Source organism: Coregonus clupeaformis, chromosome 36 (genome assembly GCF_020615455.1).
Source record: "Coregonus clupeaformis isolate EN_2021a chromosome 36, ASM2061545v1, whole genome shotgun sequence".
Taxonomy (NCBI): Eukaryota; Metazoa; Chordata; class Actinopteri; order Salmoniformes; family Salmonidae; genus Coregonus; species Coregonus clupeaformis.
In genome coordinates this window covers 29,659,121-29,675,136 of record NC_059227.1, presented here as the reverse complement: position 1 = coordinate 29,675,136, position 16,016 = coordinate 29,659,121, and the positions used below count along the sequence as shown (strand labels likewise).

The window sequence follows — 16,016 nt, the reverse complement described above, 5'->3', positions numbered from 1 at the left end:
CTCACCTGTACCGATACTAATGATGTCTTATACAATTACATTTTATTCAATTTTTTAAATGTTTTTATTACAGCCAATAAGCCAACAGTTACAGACAAGACATTTATGAAACATGACTAAACTCCACATGATAATGACTTGCTTCCTTTTCTCCAGGAGGTCCACTCATGTCCCACATCAGTATGGCTGGCCGTACACCTGCCTCTGCTGCGTTGGCTTACATCCTAATAAGCTGTATCTAATACTGATTAGAATTCCTGTTTTTTTCTCCGCCATGTTCCTTTTGTTTTTCCAAATTCCAATACAGGTTGAGAGATCATCAGAAAAAAATATAACTCTTTTATAGTCGCCACATGACCTTCTGATATTCTATCTGCATGGGTAGAATTCACAAGCATTTTTTATACAAATAAACCACTAACATCACATAGAGGATAAGAAAAAATTGAAAACAAGATATACTACTGAAATTTATCACAATACTTAAAAACAACATTAAATGTTTAGGGTTTAAAGTCATATCTAGGTAAAATGGAATGAAGATGATTGTTTTTAGCCTTCAAAAAATAATACAAGTAAACAATAAATACAAACAATATGCTTTATCCATATAGACATATTTACATAAGTCTTTGGCTTATGATTAAGATTTGCTACAAAATAAAACCAAAATGAGTCAGCCATCAGTGCACAATACAAACATTACCAAGCCAATGTCACATGTTAGCACTTCTATTCATGTATAGAGTGCAGTATCTTTTCTTTCACATTTGTGATGGACTTCTATAGATATATATTGTTCGTTGACAATAATGCTGATAATATAGAAGACATTTTTTTTGCTTTTTTTGCATGCAACACCTTGGCATTAGTGTTACCCTTTCTACAATGGCTGCACATAAAAATAACTAAATCTGCAAAAGACATTGAAGCAAATGTGGCCTAAGGGCCGACACTTGTTTCTGTGGCACTGAATACGGTGAAGTACTGTACAATGGAGACATTTACAAACCACTCACATCATACTCCCAGTACAATTAGAAACATTAAAGATTTCTAAAAAAATCCCAAACCATCTATAGCAGTCTGTATGGGCTTAGTCAATGATGCCCGCCTCCACACAATCTGTAGCGGTGGAATGGTTGCCAAGATCCAGAGTTCTGTTCCGTCCCGTCTTCTTGGTTAAGACGTCTCAATGAATTCCAGAGCAAGGTCATAGCAGAAGCGGTACTGATCCTGTTCAGATGAAAACACATCTTGTATTAACCGCTCTGTGGTGCTAAACATGATGCTACAGTACAACAGTATATGATGAACAATACAGTAATAACATGGTTTAATCACTACTGAACGGTATATTCAATTCTTAATATTAAAATATGTTATCTCTAACTATTCTCTGGCAGTGAAATGAGGAGGTAACTTTCACACATGGCTGCATAGGATGTGTAAAGGATGTGGCGAGGAGTCTCATGTTAGCCCACAACAGTTTATTTTATAAACTCAACAGACTTCTGTTCACGTCTCAGTGATCCATAACATTACCATTGTTGTATATTTTTTACAATATCGCTTGGTTAAAATGTATTCAAACACAATCTGCAAAACAAATCTAACGTGAGGTGTTCCTATCTGTTCTCTTAATACCTTCATATTATTGACTGGGTTCTCTCACAATTTCTCAAGAAAATATCATAAGTGAATATCACCAGAAATTAGAGGTGATAAACTCAGCAAAAAAAAGAAACGTCCTCTCACTGTCAACTGCGTTTATTTTCAGCAAACTTAACATGTGTAAATATTTGTATGAACATAACAAGATTAAACTGAGACATAAACTGAGCGACGTTGTTGCCGGTGATGTCTGGTGAGGACCTCCTTACAACAGGCCTACAAGCCCTCAGTCCAGCCTTTCTCAGCCTATTGCGGACAGTCTGAGCACTGATGGAGGGATTGTGCGTTCCTGGTGTAACTCGGGCAGTTGTTGTTGCCATTCTGTACCTGTCCCGCAGGTGTGATGTTCGGATGTACCGATCCTGTGCAGGTGTTGTTACACATGGTCTGCCACTGCGAGGACGATCAGCTGTCCGTCCTGTCTCCCTGTAGCGCAGTCTTAGGCGTCTCACAGTACGGACATTGCAATTTATTGCCCTGGACACATCTGCAGTCCTCATGCCTCCTTGCAGCATGCCTAAGGCATGTTCACGCAGATGAGCAGGGACCCTGGGCATCTTTCTTTTGGTGTTTTTCAGAGTCAGTAAAAAGGCCTCTTTAGTGTCTTAAGTTTTCATTACATTTACATTTTAGTCATTTAGCAGACGCTCTTATCCAGAGCGACTTACAGTTAGTGAGTGCATACAATTTTTTATTTTTTTTATTTTTTTCATTTCATACTGGCCCCCCGCGGGAATCGAACCCACAACCCTGGCGTTGCAAACGCCATGCTCTACCAACATCCCTGCCTGCCATTCCCTCCCCTACCCTGGACGACGCTGGGCCAATTGTGCGCCGCCCCATGGGTCTCCCGGTCACGGCCGGCTACGACAGAGCCTGGATTCCAACCAGGATCTCTAGTGGCACAGCTAGCACTGCGATGCAGTGCCTTAGACCACAGCGCCACTCGGGAGACATACCTGTGACCTTAAAGCTGTTAGTGTCTTAATGACCATTCCACAGGTGCATGTTCATTAATTGTTTATGGTTCATTGAACAAGCATGGGAAACAGTGTTTTAACCCTTTACAATGAAGATCTGTGAAGTTATTTGGATTTTTACGAATTATCTTTGAAAGACAGGGTCCTGAAAAAGGGACGTTTCTTTTTTTGCTGAGTTTATTAGCACCATATAATGAGTCAGAGATGCGTCTGTCTGAAACTCAGTTGGACTGATCTGGAGTCAGTCAGTTGGCCTGTCTTACCGGGCTGTCCACCATGTTGGGCTTGCTGTTCCTCAGGCTCTTGACTGCATGGAACACGTCCACCACATTCTGCCTCTTGATCATCTCACACACAATGCTGATAGCACAGAACATCCCACTGCGCCCGCCTCCGTTCCTACAGCACAGGAACACAAGGGTGGAAGTGTGAGGTTGATTGGGTGACTTTTCCACTGAACTATCAAACTTGTGAAATATAATAGGTGGGTGCAGGTGGAAGAGAGGTGATAGGATTTGTATTTGTATGCATGCATGTAGGTGTTAGTGTGTGGGAGTAGTGGTGGTGGTGGAGGGTGTGTGTGTACACTCACAGGCAGTGGATGATGGTTCGTCCCTCTCCCTCTTCACACTCCTCCTGCCACTTGTCCACCTGCAGTATGAGCTTGAGGAAGGAGCGCTTTGACGCTGGGACTTCTCTGTGGGCGGCCCAGCCCAGGTACTGGAACTGCCTCACCATCAGATAGCCCTCCTGAGGCTGTGGGGAACACAGCAACACACATCAGCAATGGCAGCCATTTTGGCATTATTCTCATCAAACCATCCTAGTATTATAACCTTGACTGGTATTAAAGGGATAGTTCAGGCAAAATCTATATTTGGGTGGAATTACCCTTACCTTGAGTTGTGTCTGAAGGCCCATAGTGACAAAATCCACAATAATTAAATTGTTTACTTCTGCCAAAGCCACACACTAGCATAATTAGCATCGTCCAAATGCATGCATGTAAACAGACAAATAGATGTTAGCAAAGCTGCATTGCAAGCTGAAACTTCCTCAAAAGCACTTCAAACTGAATTCGGTAGTTGGTGGAATTTGCAGGGATCTTCTTTACGTGCATACTGCTGAAATAATCGCTGGAATTTTGTCACTCAAAACTCTGTTGTTTGCTTTAACATGGACAATAAAGTTGTATTGTATTGTATTCCATTCCATTGGGCACTCAGACGTGGATTGATTTAGCAGATGTGAACAAACTCACCGGTGGCTTGATGGAACTATCAGAGAATTGGAATATTCAGATATTAATGCAAAAGTAACCACATTCTTGCGGGGAAGAAAACATGGACAGGTTCTTCACGAGTATTGACGCTACCAAACTTAGTCTGAAGTGCTTTTGAGGATGTTTCTGCATCCAATGCAGCTTTGCTAACATCGCTCCGTCTGTTTACATTCATGAATTTGGACGATGCTAATTATGCTAGCTCCTGGCTGTGGCAGAAGTAAACAATAGATTATTGTGGATTCTGTCACAATTGGCCTTCAGACACAACTTAAGGTAAGGGTAATACATTATGGGATACTAGCTACTTACTCTAGTGAGGTTACATATTCTGAAGAGACGGCTGATGACGTCACAATCCATGGAGCAGGACATGCATTCAACTTGGACAGGACCGTAGCGGAGCATCCCCTCTTCAGGCCAATACTGAGGACAGCCCTGATTGAAAACAACAACCTTAGCAATGACATGTACCTTCACACAAACTTTAGGAACCGTATTCGAAAATGTACAATAATGACATTTGGAATCAGGGTTCACAGCAGTGAATGCAGGAGGGTGAGGTGGTCAGGTATTACCTGCGCTAGGTCAATCTCGTTGAGCATCACCAGGGAAGTGCAGCCATAGTCATAAACCAGCCTCCAGAAGTCCTTGACTGTGTTGGGCAGAGGGTGCTGGGTTACGATGAAGGCTGCTGGCTGTCTGTAGCTCTGCAGTGGATGAAAGTCAACAGGGAACCATGTAACATCTCATAGCACTGAATCTGCAGACATACAGAGAACACATACTAGAAATTATACAACGGGTGGGTCTAATCCTGAATGCTGATTGGTTAAAACTGCATTCCAGCCGGTAACTATTTCACAAATTACCACCGACTAAATCTATGATGTTGAAATGCCTATTTACTCTGTTCCATCTCACTGCGCAATCCACTGTCTCATCAACCCTGCCAGGAAATGTATCACCATAATCTCCACTATAAAAAGCATCAACAACAGAGATTTGTATAAACCTTGCTGTCTTTCTCTACGACCTTTTCAATATTGTTTCAATATTGAATTGCGATCTCGACCGTCCCATATAAAGTGAATGTGTCCGAACGAGACAGACAGCAAATTGAGCTGGTTGTCATAGCAACATACACAACTTCTTCTCAGTTGACTGGCTAAATCGATACTTTGTTGCGAAAACTAAAATGTATTTTGATCTTTTCGGCGGCATGACTATGGATGAATGGGAAAAAGAGATGGCAATAATAGAGAACGCCCTTGCATTTTATCTCCACCCAAGGAGAGGAGAGTGTATCGGGGACTCGATCTGGTACACGTCAGAGCCGATGGGCGTGAACTATCTGGCAGCACTTCAGGATCTGCAGGGCAGCGGGAACAACTACATACAAAAAACACAGCATCAGGACCACGACAGTCCAGAAACTGGCCAATGCTGGTTTAGAAGCGAGGGAGATTATGTCAGTGAGTGGGCATCGGTGCGAAGGTTCGCTCCATAGCTACTGGTGTCCCTCACTGACAGACAGAAAACGCTGGAGCAACATCCTGGCCGAAAACAAAGAGAACACTGCAGCACCATCAACCCCCAAAAGGCTGAAGCAAGGCAGCAGAAATAGTAGCACAGACTCCAATGCACAACCCAGGGGAATGTACAGAGTATTGTGACATACAATAAGTAGCTATAGCTTTTTCAGCTGTGGTGGATAACAAAGAGAATGTATGATTTCATTTATTTAAAATCAGCTCAAATGAATGTAATGGATTGTCTTTCTTTTGTCTGAACAGTGTCCTGACAAGCGAGAACATTTTCTCTGCCAGGCAAATTCGCGCATCATAAGCTCATTGTTATGGATGTATCTAAATAAATCGAATTACAAAACAGCTTAAACAAATGCAAATGCACTACTTTGCTGTTATTCTGACTGCACTTTTTGACATGACTGTAAATTAGCCGTAGTTGGCTGGCTAGCAAGCAAGGGATAAGAACGTTGCAAGTCAGTATGGCAATGGAACATTTAGAATGAACGACTGGGTCGCGTCTATAGATACAGAACAAAAAGAACGAACGACCGTGTCAAGTCTCTAGCAACCCTAGATTTGTGTCGGGACTATATCTCGTGGAAGGATGAAATGGTACGAATAAATTAATCAAAATAACGTTTTTAATGAAAATCCTTATTTGAATATGTTGGAAACCCGTTGTATAAAAGTGACAATGCCCTCAAGGCCGGTGTTTGTTGGATATATTGGCACGGTTTGTCGGCCCTCAACTTCTTCTCGGGCCTAACAACACCCGTGCCAATATATCCAACAAACACCGGCTTCGAGGGCATTATCACTTAAATATGGTACATCTCTCACAATGAACAATGTGTGGATATATGACCATGCAAGGAATGTGGAGAACTTTCACGTTTGAATGACAAGTGTGTTCTTAAAACCAGGGCAATCCATGGGGTGGGCATGCGTCTATCAACCTTATATAAATTAAATGAAGTTCTGCTGACATACACCTTAATTAAGCCATGAAACAAATCCAGTATAGTTAGAAGCATTTAATTATTGAGAAGTGAAAAGTTCAGAAATTACCTGGTATTCTTCTGACGGCTTGGTTAGAAAAAGTCCAAAAGTTTATAAAATGTACGAGGAAGTGATTTAAAATTACCCTCCAAATAAAAAAGCTCATAATCTGGCAAAAATCTGCTTCTCTGTGCACATGAAATACCATCTCCCAAGGTCTATGTCAAGACTCATAGGTTTGTATTTATTCATCCAGGTTTGTCTCATTCAGATACAAATTTCAAATTTCTATTGGAGTTCTACAAAGGACTGAGAAGAGGATTTGAATTCAACCTTTGTATAAAATATACTGTATAATATAGAAGAAAAACAGCATGGTCATGTTTAGTAAGGTGTCAAGTCACCAACCACATTCCCTCTGCTATATGCAATGTATTGCAAGGAGGGTACAGCTATGGGGTAGCTTCTCACCCTTCTATCAACTACACATCTATGACAAGATGACTCCCAGAAGATGGATTCACTTTCTGGCACAGATCCTGATATCAAACTAAGATAAACCGGATCCAAGAGGTCTAGTAGTGATGCATACTGTTGTAATATGAGGATCCTGTTGTAATATGAGGATACTGTTGTAATATGAGGATACTGTTGTAATATGAGGATCCTGTTGTAATATGAGGATCCTGTTGTAATATGAGGATACTGTTGTAATATGAGGATCCTGTTGTAATATGAGGATCCTGTTGTAATATGAGGATCCTGTTGTAATATGAGGATCCTGTTGTAATATGAGGATCCTGTTGTAATATGAGGATCCTGTTGTAATATGAGGATCCTGTTGTAATATGTGGATACTGTTGTAATGTGTGGATAATGTAGTAAAGTTACCAGCTGGACTATTGTTTGAACTAATAATAAAATATAATGTAGTTACACTGTACTTGTTTCACTTACCCCGCCCTTCCATCAAACGGGTCAAACCTTTTGGGGGGACTTTTGTTTTATTTGAAAACCCAAAATTATTAAAAGCGCAAGTGTAATTTAGGATCACATGAATAGCCATCTTGAAGAATAATGTCAACGTGATATAGTTGAAGAGTTAGATTACCAAAACTTTCTAAAAAAAATTATTAAAATTTAGCACATTTTAATTTGGTATTTTCATTAACATCACTACTTGCACTGCCAGAAAATAATAGAAGGATTGCCAAAAAAAGAACTAAAAGCCTTGAGCACACATTAAATATACAATGAATATCAGTCCTTCATTTAGAGTACAGAAAACAGAAGTATACACCTGGATTTGTCTCTAGCTTTCTGTCTCTACTATACATTCAGACAACATCTAGTGCACTTAGTGAGCCGAGTGAGTGTGTATGTGTGTGTATGTGTGTGTGTGTGTGTTTGCGTGTGTGCGTGCGTACATGCATGTGTATGTGCATTTCTATACTGTGTGTGTGTGCTTACGCGTGCATGAGGGGAGAGGACACTTACATCCATGAGGGCAGCGTTGATGTAGTTACTGCTCTCCCCGTCGATGGTGATGAGGAAGGGCAGACAGCGGTCTGGAGGCAGCATGTCCATGAAGCGGTTCTTCTCGTGGTTCCTGGGGAGCAGGGCGATGCTGCAGTCCTCTGGCTGGGGCTGAGGGGTCACCGAGTTCAAAGTCTGAAAACAACACAAATAACATGAAACCACAAGTCAGGGAACATTGTTTGTTAGGAGACATGGGATGCATCCCAAATGGCACCCTATTCCCAGGTCAAAAGGTCAAAAGTAGTGCACTCTATAGGGAATAGGGTGCCATTTGGAACACAACCATGATCTATTTCCCTGTTTTTATTGTTGTTTTTTATTGTTGTACAAGACATGAAAGCCTGAGGAGTTAAACAGAACTTTGTGCCCCAATAAATATGAAAGGATAGTCCTCCAGTACCTGGAATTCATCTTTGAGGTGTGAGGAGTTGCTCTGTGAGTCTATCCTGATCATGTCGTAGTAAGCTGCTTTGTACTCGCAGGCAGGGATGGCCGTCTCTCCACACAGACAGGCCTCTAGGATGGCGTCATGGATGAAGATGTACTGCTCCTGTGGCCAGACCACAGACACACACTCAGCAAGGGAACGCACTGCATCTCCATACAGTCAATACATACAGTAGCATGAAATGCACAGACAGACAGTAATGGTGAATGGTGTTAATGTTAATTGGTGAGGTGTGTGGCGGTGGGGTGGGCATAGTAGTCACCTCAGTCTGTACCATGTTGATGCGTCTGGAGCGCAGGGCCTTCACACAGTTGTAGATGTCCACCACGCCCTCCCTCTCCGCCATATCCAGCATGATGTCGATGACGATGTAACAGCCTGTGCGTCCGGCTCCAGCGCTGACCAGGGAGAGAGGGCAGCGAGAGGACAGGAAGGTGAGCATGGCTGCACAGCACTACACTTCAAATCAAATCACATTTTATTTGTCACATGCGCTGAATACAACAGTGAAATGCTTACTTACAAGCCCTTAACCAACAATGCAGTTGTAAGAAAGAATACCAACAAAAAAAATCACAGCCATTGTGCAGTACACACAACAATGATGCAATGATGCTAAATTTATACACTTGCCCCCTCCCCCATCCCCCCTCCACTGATACATGTGAAAATATTGGACTATAAATTGTGCCTTCCTGTATTATACTTATGCTAAAATGTCTATTCTATTCTACTGAGCCATTTACTTTATGTTCCTATTCTTATCTTATTTCTTATTATTGTTGCATTGTTGAGAAGGAACCTGCTAGTAAGCATTTCATTGGACAATGTATACCATGTGTATCCTGTACATACGACTAATAAAACATGAAACTTGAACTATGCACAAGACTAAATTGACAAGCGTGTGCATTGTTCAACAACATCCATAGCAACCACATCCTGTCAAGGGGCAAGGTGAAATCGTATCTAGCGTAGCTGTGGTTGATATTGAAGCATGCTAGCTAGTCCGTGCGCACACATTTCACATGTGAGAGATCAAAGAAACGTGAATCGGAAGCACCTGTTTTCTCAGAAGATCTGGCTATGAGAGCGTAGAGGAAGCATCGTGTTAGGGGCTTACCTGCAGTGCACCACGATGGGCCCAGCGCTGGGGGGGTTGGAAATCTTGACCCGGCGGATGAAGGAGAGGAGGCCCGTGGCGTGGTAGGGCACTCCGTGGTCAGGCCAGCCGGTAAAATGAAACTGCTTCACCTCGCGTAGCTCGTTAAAGCCTCTCTGATGACAGAGAACATACAGGTTATTAGTTCACAACTGGTCTGGGTTCAGTCTGAATTCCACATTTGCAATATGTGTTGATTTTAAGGGCCAATCAAACAACAACAAAGGGGTGGATGTACCAATCCCAGATTGCCCCTTTAACTGTTATAGATCAAACTGTTGAATACAGAAGTGAGGGGTGGATAAAGGATTGACTCACCCTCTCCAAGGTAAACGTTCTGACCACATATTCAGCAAGGGGTTCCACCTCCACAAATGTCACTTTGAAATCACCATAGACCTCAGCATCATCGGGCCAGTACTTGTAACACTTCACCTACAAGAACATGAGTATTTAATTCATTTAAAACAAAAGATGTCTTTAAATAATACACACACATAAATACACACAATAGGTGCCCAGGTATACAGTATGTAAGATTAATATATGAAGACTGTTCAAGGGCCTACAGTACATTGGCCTCCTGATCTGACAGTAATGACACTATCACCTACCCGTCCAACTTCCACGAGGTTGGTGACCATGACGATACAGGCAGACTGCTCTTGCCAGACCATCCTCCAGAAATCATAGACTGTCTCATGGACAGGCCCTGGAGAGGATAACACATATTGATCAATCAATCAATCAATCAATCAATCAATCAATCAATCAATCAATCAATACAAATACAGTGGGGAGAACAAGTATTTGATACACTGCCAATTTTGCAGGTTTTCTACTTACAAAGCATGTAGAGGTCTGTAATTTTTATCATAGGTACACTTCAACTGTGAGAGACGGAATCTAAAACAAAAATCCAGAAAATCACATTGTATGATTTTTAAGTAATTAATTTGCATTTTATTGCATGACATAAGTATTTGATCACCTACCAACCAGTAAGAATTCCGGCTCTCACAGACCTGTTAGTTTTACTTTAAGAAGCCCTCCTGTTCTCCACTCATTACCTGTATTAACTGCACCTGTTTGAACTCGTTACCCGTATAAAAGACACCTGTCCACACACTCAATCAAACAGACTCCAACCTCTCCACAATGGCCAAGACCAGAGAGCTGTGTAAAGACATCAGGGATACAATTGTAGACCTGCACAAGGCTGGGATGGGCTACAGGACAATAGGCAAGCAGCTTGGTGAGAAGGCAACAACTGTTGGCGCAATTATTAGAAAATGGAAGTTCAAGATGACGGTCAATCACCCTCGGTCTGGGGCTCCATGAAAGATCTCACCTCGTGGGGCATCAATGATCATGAGGAAGGTGAGGGATCAGCCCAGAACTACACGGCAGGACCTGGTCAATGACCTGAAGAGAGCTGGGACCACAGTCTCAAGGAAAACCATTAGTAACACACTACGCCGTCATGGATTAAAATCCTGCAGCGCACGCAAGGTCCCCCTGCTCAAGCCAGAGCATGTCCAGGCCCGTCTGAAGTTTGCCAATGACCATCTGGATGATCCAGAGGAGGAATGGGAGAAGGTCATGTGGTCTGATGAGACAAAAATAGAGCTTTTTGGTCTAAACTCCACTCGCCGTGTTTGGAGGAAGAAGAAGGATGAGTACAACCCCAAGAACACCATCCGAACCATGAAGAATGGAGGTGGAAACATCATTCTTTGGGGATGCTTTTCTGCAAAGGGGACAGGACGACTGCACCGTATTGAGGGGAGGATGGATGGGGCCATGTATCGCGAGATCTTGGCCAACAACCTCCTTCCCTCAGTAAGAGCATTGAAGATGGGTCGTGGCTGGGTCTTCCAGCATGACAACGACCCAAAACACACAGCCAGGGCAACTAAGGAGTGGCTCCGTAAGAAGCATCTCAAGGTCCTGGAGTGGCCTAGCCAGTCTCCAGACCTGAACCCAATAGAAAATCTTTGGAGGGAGCTGAAAGTCCGTATTGCCCAGCGACAGCCCCGAAACTTGAAGGATCTGGAGAAGGTCTGTATGGAGGAGTGGGCCAAAATCCCTGCTGCAGTGTGTGCAAACCTGGTCAAGACCTACAGGAAACGTATGATCTCTGTAATTGCAAACAAAGGTTTCTGTACCAAATATTAAGTTCTGCTTTTCTGATGTATCAAATACTTATGTCATGCAATAAAATGCAAATTAATTACTTAAAAATCATTCAATGTGATTTTCTGGATTTTTGTTTTAGATTCCGTCTCTCACAGTTCAAGTGTACCTATGATAAAAATTACAGACCTCTACATGCTTTGTAAGTAGGAAAACCTGCAAAATCGGCAGTGTATCAAATACTTGTTCTCCCCACTGTATATACAATATCTGAACTGAATACAATACAATCTAATAACTCTTTATTAGACCATTATTGCTCATTACTGAAAATAAAAATACTATATCAGAATCAAATCATTCTTTAGAGGTGGGGGGTACTTTGTCTTACCTTGAGTTGCAATGTAATGACTTGGCCTCTGATACCCCTGAAAAGTGCAACAATCACAATACTTTAAGATCATTGTGTAAGACGTTTATATAGTGCAGCAACAACAGCAGACTACTACATAGCACACCGTGCCTCAACCCCAGCTTGGACTGCATGAGATCCATCTTCAGGAAAGTCAATGGCTTTATGCGCTAATATGCACAGAGCTGTTCTCGTGTACCAATTAATTCACTAATATAAACTTTCAATGAGAGAACATTTCCTACTTGTGCTTTGAGTATGTGTCAATTAAATGGACATATATTGCTTTGTAAAGCTCAACTCTGGTGTGTTTTAATGCCAAGAATGTTTCATTATCGATTACTTCGTAGGAATACTACATTACTGTAATTGGCTGCTTACTAGCAAGTTCCTTTATAGAGTCAATAGGTCCTAACACTCCAAATGATCCCTATCAGATTTGATCTGGCTGGGTACAGGCACAGTAGGGGAGGCAACAAAGGAAAAACACAGGCGGCCACCATCTTGTAAATATGACAACCATTCCTATTGAGAACAGTAGCACACGGATCAGGGATGTACACGTCGGGCATGAGGACATGTGAAATGAGAGAAGCTGATGAACAACAGCATGGTAGGATCAAATCAAAAAGGGGGGAGATGGGAGAACATCTCATGCGTTTCCGTGCAGATGTTGTTAGAAGTAACCAGAGGTGAACGAGGAGGGAGAGTGGAAAACATGAGGTGTGGTGAGGTCCCCTACAGTGATACTTACATCCCTGTACAGCCATATCTACAGCCCAAATCATAGGCAAGAGTGAAAGAAAGCACAACAATGTCAGTGAGTACAAGCACTTTGACTGAAGGAGGAAAATAAAAGCTGTATTCATATTGTTGACAAAGGCATGCATAGAAGGCCTCACATACGAGAGAAGGACGGTTGTGTCGCACACGTTCGCCAATGGAGGAGGCTGCGCCACTTACGTCAATGTAGTTGGCGTTGATATAGTCAGAGGAAGGGTCGTCTTCCATTGGTTGCAGGATCACTCTAGAATGATCGTCTGTAATATAACATGGGTTAGTAGGCTGGCTAGTTTTATTTGACTAACAGCAAGTCAAATCAAAATGATTCTTCCAAATTTCCTGAGAATAAGAGGAGTCAGGTAAGGATATGATAACATATTGATTTTATGGTTTGCCATATTTAATGAGCTAATTCCTAAAAGTACACAAGCCAAAAGGAGGCATCAACACCTAGCAACTTTATTAGAAGTTAAATACAAGACTTACATGCAATGATGTTTCCATAGCGGTTCTTGGTTCTGTTAGTGTCTTTCTTTGCCACATCCCAGGAAGCGGACTGGCCTTCAAAAAAACTCTGCACACCAAACAGAATGGAACAGAGTGAGTGAGGCTGATAAGAACACACGTTTAGCAAGTATGTACACCACTACTGTCTAGACGGTGGGTAAGGCACTGCAAAATAATCAAAAGGCAGTTTTCTATGGACTTTTCTATTGTATGTCTGTCCAAGAACCATCACTTCAAAGCTTCGATGTCTAGCCTGGTGGGTCTCAGAAAACAATAGACACACAAGGTGGCAAATGCGACACATTTTCTGGCAACAATGTGGCCAATTAAAAAAGTGAAATTAATTATTCTACTGTCCATTGAAGTACAAAGGGCTGGAGAGTAAATGCAGTGTGAGGTTTGATGCTCAAAACCTCTACGTTTGGTCTTCACCACTGTGATCATTATCTAATACTAATGGGGAGATGACTATCAGAGCTGAGCCATATAAGTCTATGTCTGTAACTTTTTTCACAACACTTCTATACTAAACCCTTGAACTTTCAAATGCTGCAGAGCAAGAAACTGAACGTCTCTAAACCCCTGCAGGCAGTGTGGAGCGACTCACGGGCAAACCGCCCCCTGACAGGAAACTCTCTCTCTGCAGGGCTGTGGTCGCCCATCCAGTCGACACAGTGAGCATCGAAGAACCACGACAGGATGTGACATAATCCCTATGACATTTTAGCTTGTTCTCCACTGTAGGAATATTGTATTTTTTTAAGAACCTCCCAATAATGTTGTATATTTCATTTGTACCAGATTAGAATTTTATGAAGTTAAAGGTGTGTTGATGTTTCGAATAGTGAGACTATCAGTAACACTGTCTTGAGGGCTGAGGAACACATAGATTTATCTAAAATGTACGGTGGCCCTAAGGGTCTGTCACTTCATTTTAAAAGCTACTCTGCCATTTAGGACCACCGTAAATATGCTATGTTATAAGTACAGAATAGAGTCTTAGGGCCTTGTGTTATGTTATGGGTGTACTGTAGACTCGAGTCTTAGGGCCTTGTGTTATGTTATGGGTGTACCGTAGACTCGAGTCTTAGGGCCTTGTGTTATGTAATGAGTACTGTAGACAAGAGTCTTAGGGCCTTGTGTTATGTTATGGGTGTACTGTAGACTCGAGTCTTAGGGCCATGTGTTATGTTATGGGTGTACCGTAGACTAGAGTCTTAGGGCCTTGTGTTATGTTATGGGTGTACCATAGACTAGAGTCTTAGGGCCTTGTGTTATGTAATGAGTACTGTAGACAAGAGTCTTAGGGCCTTGTGTTATGTTATGGGTGTACCGTAGACTAGAGTCTTAGGGCCTTGTGTTATGTAATGAGTACTGTAGACTCGAGTCTTAGGGCCTTGTGTTATGTTATGGGTGTACCGTAGACTAGAGTCTTAGGGCCTTGTGTTATGTAATGAGTACTGTAGACAAGAGTCTTAGGGCCTTGTGTTATGTTATGGGTATACTGTAGACTCGAGTCTTAGGGCCATGTGTTATGTTATGGGTGTACCGTAGACTAGAGTCTTAGGGCCTTGTGTTATGTTATGGGTGTACCGTAGACTAGAGTCTTAGGGCCTTGTGTTATGTAATGAGTACTGTAGACTCGAGTCTTAGGGCCTTGTGTTATGTTATGGGTGTACCGTAGACTAGAGTCTTAGGGCCTTGTGTTATGTAATGAGTACTGTAGACAAGAGTCTTAGGGCCTTGTGTTATGTTATGGGTGTACCGTAGACTAGAGTCTTAGGGCCTTGTGTTATGTAATGAGTACTGTAGACTCGAGTCTTAGGGCCTTGTGTTATGTTATGGGTGTACCGTAGACTAGAGTCTTAGGGCCTTGTGTTATGTAATGAGTACTGTAGACTCGAGTCTTAGGGCCTTGTGTTATGTTATGGGTGTACCGTAGACTAGAGTCTTAGGGCCTTGTGTTATGTTATGGGTGTACCGTAGACTAGAGTCTTAGGGCCTTGTGTTATGTAATGAGTACTGTAGACAAGAGTCTTAGGGCCTTGTGTTATGTAGTGAGTACTGTAGACTCGAGTCTTAGGGCCTTGTGTTATGTTATGGGTGTACCGTAGACTAGAGTCTTAGGGCCTTGTGTTATGTAATGAGTACTGTAGACAAGAGTCTTAGGGCCTTGTGTTATGTTATGTGTGTACCATAGACTCAAGTCTTAGGGCCTTGTGTTATGTTATGGGTGTACTGTAGACTAGAGTCTTAGGGCCTTGTGTTATGTTATGGGTGTACTGTAGACTCGAGTCTTAGGGCCTTGTGCTGTGTAATGGGTGTACTGTAGATTAGAGTCATGGGGTCTGACCTCATACTCCTCCTTGAAGCCATAGCTGTCGGAGGTCTTCATCAGGTTGATGTGTTGGAGCAGGTCAGCCACCCTGATGGCTGGGTGCAGTTGACCGGTCTGGTAGGGCGAATCTGTCCCCTCACAGTGGTACCGGGGGACGTCCAGCAGCCGACTGGACTCTGCAGCAGCTGCAGTGTGGTTCTCATCTGTCCAGGGAAATCACACGT

The 16,016-nt window shown here is 42.4% G+C and overlaps 1 protein-coding gene across 18 annotated transcripts in view; it reads right to left on the bottom strand.

The window, feature by feature from the left end:
- Positions 1 to 46: 46 nt before the first annotated feature.
- Positions 47 to 16,016, bottom strand: part of LOC121552070 (receptor-type tyrosine-protein phosphatase kappa) — a 188,570-nt gene continuing 172,600 nt past the window's right edge. For 5 of the 18 annotated variants that reach the window (XM_041864741.2, XM_041864747.2, XM_041864746.2 and 2 more), the window contains 17 exons: positions 15,808 to 15,995; positions 13,434 to 13,521; positions 13,071 to 13,204; positions 12,919 to 12,936; positions 12,144 to 12,180; positions 10,231 to 10,328; positions 9,935 to 10,051; positions 9,578 to 9,732; positions 8,717 to 8,852; positions 8,407 to 8,556; positions 7,965 to 8,138; positions 6,537 to 6,554; positions 4,515 to 4,646; positions 4,249 to 4,374; positions 3,247 to 3,410; positions 2,918 to 3,053; positions 47 to 1,236 (listed from right to left, as the gene is read on the bottom strand). In XM_041864741.2, coding sequence (XP_041720675.1) covers positions 1,183 to 1,236; positions 2,918 to 3,053; positions 3,247 to 3,410; positions 4,249 to 4,374; positions 4,515 to 4,646; positions 6,537 to 6,554; positions 7,965 to 8,138; positions 8,407 to 8,556; positions 8,717 to 8,852; positions 9,578 to 9,732; positions 9,935 to 10,051; positions 10,231 to 10,328; positions 12,144 to 12,180; positions 12,919 to 12,936; positions 13,071 to 13,204; positions 13,434 to 13,521; positions 15,808 to 15,995 — 1,925 coding nt within the window. In that variant the 3' untranslated portion in view covers positions 47 to 1,182. The remainder of the gene's footprint in view (positions 1,237 to 2,917; positions 3,054 to 3,246; positions 3,411 to 4,248; positions 4,375 to 4,514; positions 4,647 to 6,536; positions 6,555 to 7,964; positions 8,139 to 8,406; positions 8,557 to 8,716; positions 8,853 to 9,577; positions 9,733 to 9,934; positions 10,052 to 10,230; positions 10,329 to 12,143; positions 12,181 to 12,918; positions 12,937 to 13,070; positions 13,205 to 13,433; positions 13,522 to 15,807; positions 15,996 to 16,016) is intronic. The other 13 variants (XM_041864752.2, XM_041864754.2, XM_041864757.2 and 10 more) reach the window with 6 other exon arrangements.